Source organism: Notamacropus eugenii, chromosome 2, assembly GCF_028372415.1.
Source record: "Notamacropus eugenii isolate mMacEug1 chromosome 2, mMacEug1.pri_v2, whole genome shotgun sequence".
NCBI lineage: Eukaryota > Metazoa > Chordata > Mammalia > Diprotodontia > Macropodidae > Notamacropus > Notamacropus eugenii.
In genome coordinates, this window is record NC_092873.1 from 337,699,179 (window position 1) to 337,713,979 (window position 14,801).

The 14,801-nt window shown below is 41.2% G+C and overlaps 1 protein-coding gene across 9 annotated transcripts in view; it reads right to left on the reverse strand.

The window, feature by feature from the left end:
- SLC39A11 (solute carrier family 39 member 11) overlaps positions 1-14,801 on the reverse strand; it is a 515,419-nt gene that overhangs the window by 102,044 nt on the left and 398,574 nt on the right. For all 9 annotated transcript variants that reach the window (XM_072645551.1, XM_072645556.1, XM_072645548.1 and 6 more), the window contains one exon: positions 12,693-12,762. In XM_072645551.1, coding sequence (XP_072501652.1) covers positions 12,693-12,762 — 70 coding nt within the window. The remainder of the gene's footprint in view (positions 1-12,692; positions 12,763-14,801) is intronic.

Sequence of the window (14,801 nt, forward strand, 5' to 3'; positions counted from 1 at the left end):
GTACAATGAAGGGGGTGAGCTTTTAGTAGGGGAAACTTCTGCACTGTGGAAGATGGCCACCAACCAGGGTCCTGACCCAAGCCTGGATGTTTTATCAGAAGACGCATTAGTAACTGTTTGGAAAACGCAGAGCTTAAATGAAATACAAAATGCTTAATCACCAATTTTACAAACTGTTTTATGTTCTGATGACGTTTAAGCCTCCTGAGAAAGTATCACTCTACTTTTGAGTTAAGTTACTGAATCCTTTCTTAATTCATATGGTCAATTCATGTTAGTGAGAGTTTGGGCATTTTGGCGATTCTTTTATGGGTAGGAAATAACTATCAGTTCCATGCCTGATCAATATTGTACACCGAATACTTTTCTATTCCTTCTTTTGGGAAGCTCTAGATATGAGCCTAGATCTATTCTAAAAGAAAATCATTCCAAGGGTGCTGCTGGGTTTGGGGTGAGGCTGCTAAGAGAATGGGAAAACAGAGGCTGGTCCCTTTCTCCCCAAGATTGAGCCTAGGTAAACTACATACCTGGGGCCCCTTGCTGGATAAGTTCCTGTAAGCCCCATAGCAGTTCCTTGACATAATAGTAGGAAACCCAGGTCTTTTAATTTGCACTTTCCACTACAAGCTACATTCCTCTAAAGCACAATACTTAATTGTGTCCATTCCAAAGCCAAACATTAACTGCTCTAGATGAGTCACAGTTGTTGATTATCTGGGTTTCTAGACCCCTTCATTCATATGGGGTTGCCTGCAACAGCTGCTTTCCACGGATGGCCATGTCAGCCATCTGTGTTCCTGTTTTCTTTCTAAAGAATTGCATTTCAGAAGGCAAACCTCCTTTAATATCCAGTTCCTTAAGCACACCAAGGCTTGATTCAAAGATCCTTTCATGGAAAATCCAAAAGAAAAAAAAATCTCTTGGAACTGACTACAAAGAGGAACAAAATATGCCCCTCTTGGAATATCTCCCACTGGCCAAAAGATTTCACAAGTCAGGGAGTTTTGAATATGCTTCTGAAATAATTCTCTAAAATAAATGATATGTTCCCTCTCAACAGAGAAGACATGAGATTTTGTTTGTCTTAACCACTGGTAGGAAGTGTGATGCAAAGAAAGATTCTGTGACGTAGGGATTCAAAAGAATGATGAAGTATCATAAACGAACACTAGATGGCAGCAGAGATATGTGAAACATAACCACATAAACACTTCCAAGATACAGTTCTCTCTCCCTCTCCCTCTCCCTCTCTCTCTCCCTCCTCTCCCTCTCCCTCTCCCTCTCCCTCTCCCTCTCCCTCCTCTCTCTCTCTCTCTCTCTCTCTCTCTCTCTCTCTCTCTCTCTCTCTCTCTCTCTCTCTCTCTCTCTCTCTCTCTCTCTCTATATATATATATATATATATATAAAATAAAAAGATTTAAAAAAGGGATCACCAGGGAGGTTTGATTCTGCTCTCCTTAATCCCTTCTGAAATGTCTGCTGGTGAGTTATTGATGAGAGACAGGATTTCTTGGCCTACAGAAAATGTGAATCAATCAATCAACAAGGAATTATTAAATACCCACTATGTGCCACTGTGTCAAACATGTAAAAGTACAGAGAATCAAACAATTCTAATTCCCCATCACTGGCATGACAACTAAGTTATCTAATGCCAAATCTCAGGGAGGTGCTGCTTCCCCCTTCAGCCAATACATTTCAAAAAGAGTCTTTCTGTAATAATGTGGATTGTGGTCCTCTGGCAACTGGTCTTGTATGAATTTCTATGGCTCCAAAAATCATCACCTGGAGGCTGACCTTCCGTTGATGAATTCCCTCCAAAAGAACAGAAAATCAAATCTGGTCAACTTTCATTTTTGTAGATGATCTAATATCTTTTGAGGTGTTTATTGAAGGAATACTAAGACCAAGTTTGCCCATGACAGTAAGTGGAACTGTAAATAGCTTCATCTTAGAAAAAACAGTTGCAGAGTTGGGAGTGGGGAGGACAGACAATGATGCTAGTGCATGTGGGAATTGAGTGAATCATGATAACTCCATCTTGTGACTCAATTCTGGATCTAGCTCAGTTCCCTTTCTATTCGATTATGGGTCTAATCCATTCTCTGTTTCGTGAGAAAACTTTATTCAATTATGGGAGTTGTGAGAAAACTTTATTGCATTGTTTGAACCTAGCCCTGCAAGGCTGGGAGGCTGGACCACCTCTACCAGTTGCTCAGAGACCCTTAACTAAGGACCAAGGGTATGTTGACCAGAAACCCAGTCAGATTCAAAGACAAGGAGTTTTCTCACAATTTTATATCTAAAGCAACTCCTGTGTCTCATCCGAAAAAACGGCAACATATTGGTCAGTCAGTTATTGTTTCCATGTTCCTTTGACTGAAAACAGATGCTTGAGGAAGTGGGACACCTCTTTCTCTGATTTCAGGGAATTGTCCCTGTTCTCTCTCTCCCTCCCAAACTTGTAAAGTCCCTAATCTTTCTTACAATTAGAAATCAGATTACCTAATTTTGTATTCTGGTTAATTGTATTCTTTTAATTAATTGGTCTTATTTGACTAATTGTTTTTAATGCATAAAAATCTGCCTTCCCTTACATTTCGAGTTCAGTGCCAAGCTGAGGAGGCCTGGTCCCAATTTGCTATGTACTGGGCGTGCATTTCTTAATAAATTGATGTGCTCAGAAGCTCAAACCTTTATTTCCTCAGTCAGTTCATCTTTCACCCACTACACACAGAAGGCAGTCAGACTGAGGGCATCAATCAGATCAAGGGCATAGTCACTTTAGGAAAGGGGACAACTGAGCTCTTGTCTCCCCAGATATTAGACGGAAGATATGTAGTAAGTATAGTATCTACTCCCAATAGTCAGTGTGCTGGGGAAATACCTGTTCCTTCCTAGTTATGGCTCTCTGAGGATACTGAAAATTTCCCTTCTCAATCACACGTACATTCCACCTACATGTGCCACCAGCACCTCAGATTCAGCATGTTTAAAACTAACTTCACTGTTTCCCCTGATAAATCAACTCCTATACGTATATCTGTTAATAGTACCACTATCCTTCCAGTCGCCCAAGCTAGCAACCTCAGCGTCATCTTTGGTCACCCTAGCTCTCCACATCCAATCAGAATTGTTTTTTACCTCTTCCCACCCATCAATCCTTTATTAGGAGGCATCTGGCCTAATAAAATAACTTCTTAATCTGGTCACATTACTTCCCAGTTCAAAAATGGCTCCCCAATGACAATAAAATAAACTCTATGCTCATCCCATCATTCAAAACCCTCCACATTTGACTCCCGGTTTACACTTTCAGCCTTAGCTGGGTATATACTCCCCTTTGCAGAGCATATCTTCCAGCCAAATTCTTCAACTCCCTGGCATTTCTATTGTGCCTCCATACCTTTGTTCATACCATTCCTTCCACTTGAATATGCCCTTCCTCTTCCTTATCCCTGAATACCTTTTGAAATTCTGACTATCCTTCAAGGCCTAGGTAAATGTCACTTCTACAAAGTCCTTTTTTTTCTTTTCTTTGAGGCAACTGAGATTAAGTGACCAGCTAGTAAGTGTCAGAGACCACATTTGAACTCAGGATCCCCTGACTCCAGGGCTGGTGCTCTATCCACTGCACTACCTAGCTGTTCCATGAAGCCCTTTCATATGATATCAACTAGAAATAATTTCTCCTTTCTCTGCTATAGAACTTAGTTTGTAATTACTCAGTCAGCTAGCATTTATTAAGCCCCTACTATGTGCTGGGCACTGGGCTAAGTGCTAGGGATACAAAGAAAGGTCAAACACAATTCCTAGTCTTAAGGAGCTCACAGTCTAATGCGAGGTCTGTGTAAAAATGTCACTCCCATGGCATTTGTTTTATACTGCCTTCTTTGGTAGCTACTCATGTATAAATCTCATCTCCCCCCACCGGAGCACAAGTATCTTTGGGGCAGAGATTGTCCTTGGAGAGGAACTCAATAACAATGGTGAATTTAAATACATCTCCAGAATAATCCAGAACTATGAACAAACATGCTCAGAACTCAGAAATACTGAGTACATGATATAGTCAGTTCTGGAAAGCGGGAGTCGGATGGTTCAGGGCAGTGCTTCTTGAACTTTTTGGTTTCAAGACCCCTTTATAAGAGTTTCTTTTGTATGTGGGCTATAGAAATAATAACTTAGTATTATTATGAAAATAGTTTCAACTTCACAGACTCCCTGAAAGGATCTCAGGGACCCCCAGGGTCAGAGGACCACACTTTGAGAACAGCTTTAGTACAATAATACATACATGAAAATAACAAAGTATCTGTGATTTTACATGCTGGGGGAAGTCACTCTACCAGCTCAGCTTGACAGTCCTTCCATTACTTAGTTTATAAGTCCTGAAGCTCACAGCCAGTAAGTGACTTGCCCAGGGTCATGTAACTAGTATGTGGGGGTGGGGAGAGGGAGGAAGAGGAGATCTGAATCCTGATCTTTCTGACTCTGTCCATAGATTTCATAAAATCTATGAAAAATGAGCATTTGACTTCTTGGTTTCTCCTGGGACATGCTGGCACCCCTAGTCCTGTCTAGCACAGTGCATTGAACAGAGCACCAGATACTCAACAGATACTTGTTGGAAGAATGGACAAAGAAGAATGAGCTAGGATAAAGCAGGTGCATGCAGCATAATTTGTAAAATATCATCTCAACAGATATTTTATTCAGCACCTACTTTGCACAAAGTACTGTACCCACTGTACCCAGCTGTACTCAACACACTGCGGATTAAAGAAAGGAGGGGGAGGCAGGGAGCGGCGGGATAGCATGCCTTTCCCCATCAGGGTCAAGGATTTTGTGCCTGCTCAATTACTAAAACCACTCTGATAATCTGGCAGCTGAATGTTTTCTCACCCAGCTCCTGGACAAGAACAAACGTGGGTGGACTTAATCCAGGTTACAGAGCATCAAATAATGAGGCAGAAGTCTCCTCCTGGCAAGATGGTGCCTTCTACAAGGCAAGTGGCCACAATGATGTGCTGACACACATTGACCTATTTCCTGCTCAGAACCAGACTATTAGAGCTAGGAAGGGTCCTGAAGATTATCTAGCCCATGGATTCCTATCCTGGGGTCTGTGAATTTTTTTTCTTTTTTTTTCAGACAATTGGGTTTAAGTGACTTGCCACTGCTAGTAAGTATCTGAGGCCATATCTGAACTCAGGTTCCTTGACTCCAGGGCCTGCGCTCTATCCATTGCACCACCTAGCTGCTCCCTGAGAATTTGCTCTTAAAAAAGTATTTGGTAACTGAATTTCAAAAGAATTGATCTCCTTTGTAATGCTGTATTTATTTTATACATTTAAAAACATTAGTCTAAGGAGGAGTCCATAACCTTCACAAGATTGCCAAAGGCAATGCTTGATACCCACATGTACAGATGAGAGAGTAAAATTTCATCGGTTGACAGACCTATATCTTGACTTTCCTGAAGTCAGGAGGACCTGATGACCATCGCATCTTGATCTAGTGAAGTCCAACCCCACCTTGTGTCTCCTCCATTTTGTAGATGAGGAAACCAAGGCCCAGAGAAGCTGAAGAGGAATCAAAATGTCTAATGCTGATTCTCAAGTAGCAGTTGCTTTCCTTCCTCAACATATCTCAAAAGATCATGGCTTGCAGTGGCATGAGCATTTTAGCACCTTTGAAGGTTTCAATGCCTTCACGTCTTAGTAACTGTTCTGTATGACTTTCTATCATCCCCACCAAAAAATCTTCACTTGCCTAAGGCCACATGTCTAGTTAGAGGCAGTCTAAAAGGCCAGATACCCAGTCCCAGGCTCTTTCCCTTACCCTGTGGTACTCTATTTGCACATGGACAATGTCTCCTGATTCTCTAGAATGAACACCAAATACCAAAAGAAGCTACATTGGGAGGCCAAGGCATCTACATCAGGCTTGGGGATGAAGGAAGCTGCTCTGCTCAGTTCACTAACGACTTTTGGAAGGAGTTGACTGATACAAGACTTTCCTTCCAATTTGATCCATTTCAATACACATTTGGGGGAGGATGCGCTGGGGCTTCTAGGAAAAAACAAAGAGAAGGTCACATTCTACTAGGTGGACTGCAGCCTTTGCTGTTGGAGTGGGCCCCCTGCACTCATTTTAAGTCACAAGTCTTTTTCATGAAAGTAGGCTTTGTCTCACCAACTGGTACCTAAGCCTCCTCAGGGCAGGGACCATCGGTACTGTCTTCAACTCGCTCTGAATAACCCTCGAGCTCCACTCTGTACATTCTGAGGGCAGGGATTTGGATGTATATTAAACATGAATCATACCACAATTAGGGTATTATCCCCAACAAAATTAACTATAGTCAAGCAGCATTTCACAGCTTGTCCCACAGGAAACTGGGAAGTATTTGCCCTTACCATGACAGTGTCTACCCCTCTGATGTGATTATTTTTCTCTGAGTATGACACTGTCACCTGCCAAGTCAAGCCTGAACCCCTCTCCTCCTATCCAATGAGTAATTCTGGTGCTTGTAGGGGCAGTGAGTAGAGGTGCTCAGGTGGGAGGTGGGAGGAATGCCTAAGGAGTGGGCTGCTACACATTTCAGCCTTCTAAGACTCACCAGGGTTCTGGGAGAAGAAAAAAGTAGGGAAAAAAGGCAGGTGTATTTATAAATGGGAAAAACAATAGGAGAAAACTACAGGCCACCTCTTACCTGGAAACACTACTTCTTTTCTTTCTTTCTCGTTAATTACCCATTCAAACTCCATAAGAATAAAAGTCTGCTGTGTAGGAAGCCCCACAGGACTGAGGTCCTGTGGTGATACCAGCAAAGCCTAGAAATTTGTATCACATTCTGCCTTGCTTCTCTCCTTCCCCCTGACACAATCACATGAAAATGTGCCAAATGATCAATTTCCCCTATCAATAAAACCCCATTTTACTCCAATCAGTATCATTCAGTTTAGTGTGATTTCACAGGGGTAATGATTATTTCTATTACATTTGTCTAGTCAGTATAATTAATAAACATTAATACATATTTTATATATCTTGTATTTAGGGATAATTAGATAAGGTTACATAGATTCTTTTTTAAATTTAATGTCCCCAAACTTTAAACCACAAGCTATAAAGTTCAGCTGCTTAACCATAGAATTCTGACTAGAGGACCTCCACTCCATTGGCCTGATGAGTGAACAGCCAAAGTCAGCGTGGGGGGGTGGGGGCACCTCTGAACTGCCACTCTTTTTTCTTCTTTTTTTTGCCTAATCATGACCATGTCCTATGTGGTCGAGACGACCTAATGATATAGAAAGTCTTCCAATTATTTCTGTTGCCCCTCCACCCTTTGTCATCACCCTCTCTGGCCCAACATGAGGAGGCACCCATCCTATGACTTCTTGGTCAGCAACAATGACCTTTCCCTTGCCCATCCGATGGTCATCAGGTCCTCCTGACTTCAGGAAAGTCAAGATATAGGTCTGTCAACCGATGAAATTTTACTCTGTCTCATCTGTACGTGTGGGTATCAAGCATTATAAAACGTAGGCCCTGGAGAAAGGGGGCATCTCAGATCATGAGGAAGTGGGCCATGGTTATTGGCTCAGAGCTCTGCCTCAATGGGATTTTTATTTTCTCCAGATTGGACATTTTTGCAGCCCACAAGGGGATGCTAACACTCAATCATATCCTACCCACTGCGAATCCTGGCTTAGAATTTGTGAAGTCACAACTGAGTGGTTTGGGGCAAGGACAGGGGTATAAAATGGGGTTGGAGGTATTCCAATTCCAGTGGTTTTAGCTCCAAAAAAGAACCATTCATAAAATCATCAGCATTTTCAAATGACCATGGAATGGCAAACCAGGGCTGATACTTGGGATGTTCTCTGTTGATAACCTACCAATGTAGTCCTCTCCTGTACTGTACAAGCATTCTATAGATCAAACCAGGCTTGGTGGTGATGTTTAGAATTCATTGCTGATACAGCTCAAGCACCACCTTTTGCATGAAGTATCTCCTTATCCTCTCAACAGTTAACGCATCAACCCACAAGGTAATCAGTGTGTGTGTGTGTGTGTGTGTGTGTGTGTGTGTGTGTGTGTGTGTGTGTGTGTGTGTGTGTGTGTGTAATACTCATGCAGAGACATAATGCTGATGTTAAAAAAAAGTCAGAAGCACCCGAAGGAATAAAGGATGGCCAACATTTTGGGACCCTACCCAAAATGGAGGTCTCAAGAAAAACTTACTAATGTGAGAAGGGCATGGTACAGAGGTATTCTAGGGTATGATAAGGACAGCTGTACCAAAGAATACTGGAGATTAAGCCAGGAAAAGCCACCCATTCAGCAGGCTTAAAAATGCAGACAAGATCTCTGCCTTCCCCTCTCCTTAAGCATTTTGCTTGCGACTCTGCCAGCTCTTCCTCAGACTTAGAGTGAAGGTGAGGAGATGACCTCCCTCACCCAAACCCAGCAGCAGCTGTGGTGACTACGTGAATAAAGCAACAAGAACATCTGCTTGATTAGGTGAGCCTGACACTGAATTTCAAGTCCCTAGCTGCTACTCCTGCTTTGTGTTTCTTTTTCTGAACACAGGTAACAGAATGGTGCTCCTGAAATAGCTGTTTGTAGCTTTGGCAGGAGCTCTAGAGTTGGGATGTCCCAAGTTCAGAGGTTGACTGGCAGTGGGAGATGCTTCCCAGCTTCCACTCTTGGAGGACTCTGATGGGACACAAAACCTCAAACCATGGTCTGCATGGCTACAAGACCTCAGTCTGCTCATTTGGTTCAGATGGAGGTGAAAATGAAATCTGGTCATCAGTCTCACAAACCTCTTGGGTGTCATTTTCCCATTACAGAAGCGAAAGGTAGCATATTTCTGCAACTATTTAGAAGGATTCCTATTTCATGTTTAAAGTGTTTGTTAATATGCACATGGGTCTTTTGCATTTCCTTTGCCACTTATTTTGTGGTGAAGGAAATAAATAGCTATTCTATACCTGATATCTAATACTTTGGAGACTGGGTAACTTTTCATGAACAAGATCTTGTGAATTCCTTTTCAACGACCCTAGACAAGATTAAGCTTTATTTATGATTAAGATGTGGTTAAACTTTATCTAAGAGATTTTCCTGGGGACTTTTAAGCTAAGATGAGGGCATATTGAGCCACAGAGTGTAAAGAAAATATTGGAATCCACTCTCTCTGGGGTCAGGCCTGCCCCTACCATCAACTCTAATACACCTAACTCCCAAATCAGGATCCCACCCTTGTGGGAAAGGGTGCCACTCATCCTAGGCCATGGGGAACACCTTTGGCAGGGCCAAGATATGAGTCCAGGCCCTGTGACTCCACACCCATCATTCTTTTCACTGCACCTTCCACCAGCCCTCTATAGCCCTTCTCTTTTCCCAAGCTTTGTGTATCTCTGGTGTTTTCCACAGACCAGAAAAACAGTGGCATAATTAGCTACAATATGAGGGCTATACATGTCATCATTTCTCTGATGGCATGGTCTTCTTTAGCAAAGAAGGACAAATACACATATGAGGGCTATAACTATATTCTTTACAATCCTGAAAGAAGACAAGCAGCCTACATTTCACTCTTATTAACTATTGGTCTTTGATGCTTTGTCCAAAATTGTCATCAACATAAAAATAAATAGCTATTTCAGGCACACAGTATGAACTGAATAGATTTTAGAGTGGTTTAAAAAACCAAGTCAAATAGAATGACTGGCATTAAGAGGAAGAGTGATAGAATGTATAATGTCTGATTTTTATATAGTGCCATCTGGATAGCACTTTTTATGTATTCCAAAGTATTTCATATACACCAATACCCCAGCTAGGGGAAGACAGGTCAGGATCCAAAAAGATCTTTACAGGCTAAAGTACTGGATTGAATCCATTAAGATGAAATCCAATAGAGATCAATATAAAGTCTTATACATTGAGTATTAAAGAAATCAACTTCACAAGTAACAACAACAATAATAATAACTTTTATATAGTGCCTACTATGTGCCAGGTACTGTACTAAGCTGTCCTAATTATTATCTCATTTGGCCCTCACAACAACCCTGGGACGGAGATGATATCATTATCCCCATTTTACAGACGAGGAAACTAAGGCAAATACAGGTTAAGTGACTTGCTCAAGGTCACACAGTTAGAGTGTGAGGCCAGATTTGAACTCCGGTCTTTCTGATTCCAGCCCTGGCACTCTGTCTACTTTTCTACCTACCTGGGAGGCAGCATGCTATACAGTAGTTTGTTCGCAAAAGATCTGAGGGTTTTAGTGGCCCAAAAGCTCAATATAAGTCAGAAATCTGAGGTAGCAACCACAAAATCTAACACCATTTTGGGCTAAGTTAAGAGGGACTGAGCTTCCAGGAGAAGTGCTAATGCCTCCGTACTCTGCCCTGGTTGGATCTCAGTGCAGTACCATGCTCTTTTCTGGGAGCCATAGTTTAAAAGGGACATTGATAAGCTGGAGAGTGTCCAGAGGAGGGTGATGTAGATGGTGAGGGGCTTAGAGTCCGTGACATATGGGGATCAACTGAAGGAGCTGAGCATATTTAGCTTAGAGAAGAGAAAACCCAAGAAAGGGCTTAAGGGCTGTCTGTTTTCAAGTATTTGAAAGGTTGTCATTTGGGGACAGCTAGATGGACAGAGCATCTGGTTCAGTGTCTGGAGTTGAGATGATTCATCTTCATGAGTTCAAATCTGGCCTCAGATACTTCCTACTGTGTGACGCTGAGAGTCACTCAACTCTGTTTGCCTCAGTTTCCTCATCTGTAAAACGAGCTGATGAAGGAGATGGCAAACCACTCCAGCATCTTTGCCAAGAAACCCCCCTATGAGGTCACGAAGAGTCAGACATGACTGAAATGACTAAACAACAACAATTACATTGGGAAGAGGGATGAAATGTTCTGCTGGCCCCAGAGGGGAGAATTAGGAGCAATGCATGGAGGTTGCTACTGCAAATTTGGACTTGAGATTGGGAAAAATTTTCTAAAAACGAGAGCTGCCCAAAAGTGAGGCAGCCTCCCTCCAACCATCACAGGTTTCTTGTCTTTGGAAGTGTTTAAGCAGAAACTAGATGGCATCCTGTCAGGTTTATTATAGCAGAGATCCTTCTGGTTTAGGGTTAGACTAGCTGGTCACTGAAGTCCTTTCCAAATTTCAAATGCTATGATTCTATGAATGTCTCCTTTGATTTTCACAACCCCACGAGGTAGACTGAAGAAGAATTTCTACCTACATTTATAGTTAGTCACTTAGTCAATAAATATGAATTAGAGCTTACTATGCTCCAGGCACTGTGTTAAGACCTGGAGATACAAAGAAAGGCAAAAGACTGTCTTGACTCTCGATGAACTCACTGTCTAATGTGGGGAGACATGCAAATGACTATGTACAAACAAGCTATTATCAAGATAACTAGAGACAATCAACAAGGGGAAGGCATTAGGATTATGGGGGATCAGGAAAGGCTTCCTATAGAAGGTGGAATTTTAGCTGGGGTTTTATAAGTGAGGGAACAACGACATAAAGTGGTGAAAAGACTTCAGTGCATGATGTGGAGAGGCACAAACTCTAGAATGGGTACATTTAACCTCATGCAGCCATGACTATGGAATGCTTCTATGACTCCCTGTAATAGAGGTATAACAGACATGTCCCTTATCTAACATTTAGTCTGGAGAGACTTCTCGTAGTCTCTGGTAGCTCTAGGAATCTAGCATTCAGAGTCAGGGTGGTGTTATGAATAGAATGCTGGAGTCAAAAAGATCTGGGTTCAAACTTTGCCTCCAACACTTAGGTATGTGACCATGGGCACTTCTCTAAGCCTCCTTTCCTTCATCTGTAAAACAGAGGTAATGTGATACCTGTGGTATCTACCTCCTTACAATGTTCCTGTGGGACTCAAATGAGGGAATAAATGTAAAATACTTTGCAAAATTTAAATTATTCCTTAAATGTTAGGTATCAGTATCATTATTCACTTTTTCCACATATACTAGTGTAGGTATAAAGTTAGTGTCACCAAAAATGTGCTTAGTGACTCTTAGTCTACATTACTGTTTCTGATGTGGACCATGGAGGGTAGTGAAATTAACATTAGCTTCTCATGAAGTCTAAGTGTCCCTATTTTACCCAGGTGGAAAGTACAGCTGTCACATCCCATTACTGATCAACAAGGAAGCTTTGACCTGCTCTGTCTCTGACATGGGTCAGCTTGCCCCTCTTTAGGTGGCCTGATGGTGCCTGATCCTGGAGGCTCACTATATTGATGCAGGACTTAATGTGGACATCTGATCAGCTTTCCCTAATGCAGCTCAGAAATCCTGAACTCAGGTGATACAACTAGCTTCAGCCTCCCCAGTATGAGGAAATACATTTGTGTACCACCAAGAAGTCTTTCTTACTGGGCTGCCTGTCCTTTCACTTCATGGACTATGGTGAAATGAGGATGGGGGTTAATATTTTGGGGCTGCTTCTCTGTCCCACTCTACTCTGTAGCCCTCAAATACGTGCTATGGAAGAAAAGCTTACAAATATCTCACTCAGGCCTAGAAAGTTAACAGACCAAGATAATTATTCAGTCAGCTAGTTAATAAGTGTTTTTGTATCCCTCTCCTAGGATCAGCATACTATACTGAGAACTGACTTACCTGGCGCTTTCAAAGGTGGCAGAAGCAGTCTTTCCAACAGCCCCAAATCCAACTCCAACAGCAAGACCCTCTAAAAGAGACACAAAGTGAATGCCCTTATGGTTAGGAGTCAATGCCTGTAAGTCAATGTTCATTCTTCCTAATACTATCTGTAGACTACACACCATGGTCATCATTACAACAGATCACATTCCTATAGCACTGTATGGTTTTATAATAATCATAATCCTAATTGTTACATATCACTCTTGAAAGCTTACAACATGTTCTGTATTCTTTATCTCCTTTGATACATACAGTAAACTCAGCAGTGAGGTACATTCTACAGGTTTTATTATCCCAAGTTTACAGATGAAGAAACACACAGAAAGAAGTTAAGTGATTTGTTCATGATACACAATCAGAAAATGTCAGAGGCAGGATTTGAAGTCCCAGGACTTCATGACAGTACTCTGTCTACTATGACATAGCAATGACTCTCTCTCAAAGCATGTCCCCCTCAGCAATTCTATAAGATCTGTAGAGAAAACAGTATTATCCCCATTTTACAGATGAAAAAAGTAGAGGCTCAGAATGGTTGTGCTTGTTCATGGTCAGTTAATGGATATCAGAGCTAGAACGTGAATTCAAGTCTTCTGAAAAATCAGATTCTCTTTCCATTGTAGCATGCTGCCTATGATTGTTAAAACTGAGTACCTTTTGAATATTTTTTGGTGGAAAATCATCATGTTCTTGAGGGAACTAATTTTTGTATGGTAGCTCCAAGAATCCTTAAAATCAAGACAGAACTTCTTTGCCCTCATCACTTTCTGACTTGTATTACATTTATTTGGCTATATCTTCCCAGGAAAATTTAAGCTCCTTGAGGAAAGGAGTTTTGTGAGCTCTTGTCTTTATCTCTGACATCCTTCTCTTCGAAGACAGCATGCAATCTGATATAGGCTATACAAATATAATCACATTAAACATATTTCCACATTAGTCATATTGTGAAAGAAGAATCAGAACAAAAGGGAAAACCATGAGAAGGATAAAAAAAAGAAGTTAGTATGCCTTGAATTTGCATTCAGTCTCCATAATTCTTTTTCTGGATGTGGATAGTATTTTCTATCATGAGTCTTCTGGAATTGTCTTATATCATTTTTGCTGAGAAAAACTAAGTCAAGCACAGTTGATCATTGTACGACATTGTTGTTTCTGTGTACAATGTTCTGGTTCTGCTCACTTCGCTAAGCATCAGTTCATGTAAGTCTTTCCAGGTTTTTCTGAAATCTGCCTGTTCATCATTCCTTATAGCACAATAGTGTTTCATTACATCCATATACCACAAATTGTTCAGCCATTCTCCAACAGATGGGCATTCCCTCAATTTCCAATTCTTTTACACCACAAAAAGAGCTGCTGTAAATATTTTTGTACACAACATGCTGTTTTTTGAACACAGTGGGTACTTGATGATTTGCTGCATAAATGAGCTGGGAAGGGACACAACATTGGTGTTGGAGGGTCAGGGTTTAAGTGTCAGCTTTGCTACTTACTTTCTGACCTTTGGAAAATCACTTAACTTGCATGTTCCTCCATTTCTGCTTTTGTCAGGAGGAGAAAGTTGGACTAGATAATACAAGAGCCTAAGAGCACAGTGCTTGGCATGTATTAAGTTCTTAATAAATGTTTATTCACTTGTTGTGGACTATATTTTGGTATGGTCCATTCTGGAGACAGAGGGATGGATAAAGATGACCTCTCCAAACAGTGTCCAGGATCAAAATTCTAGGATTACACTCATTGGTGTAGATTTACTACCGAAGTCCTTAGCTACTCTTAAATGAAATGTTTACTTATGGGAAACTATAAAAGAAAAGGACTGGCTAAACCCAGTTGTCTGGGACAAAACAGGCAGAATAAATCACAGAATTTTCTTGCATTTAAAATGAACTTTAGGGATCATCTAGTTCGGCCTCCCTGTTACTATGACAATGCTAGATTCAGAAGTCATAAGTTTGGGTGACCTTTCTTTTTAAAAAAACATTATATTTTTTCCAATTATATATAAAAACAATTCTTAACATTCATTTTCTAAAATTTTGAGTTCCAAATTCCCTCCCTCCT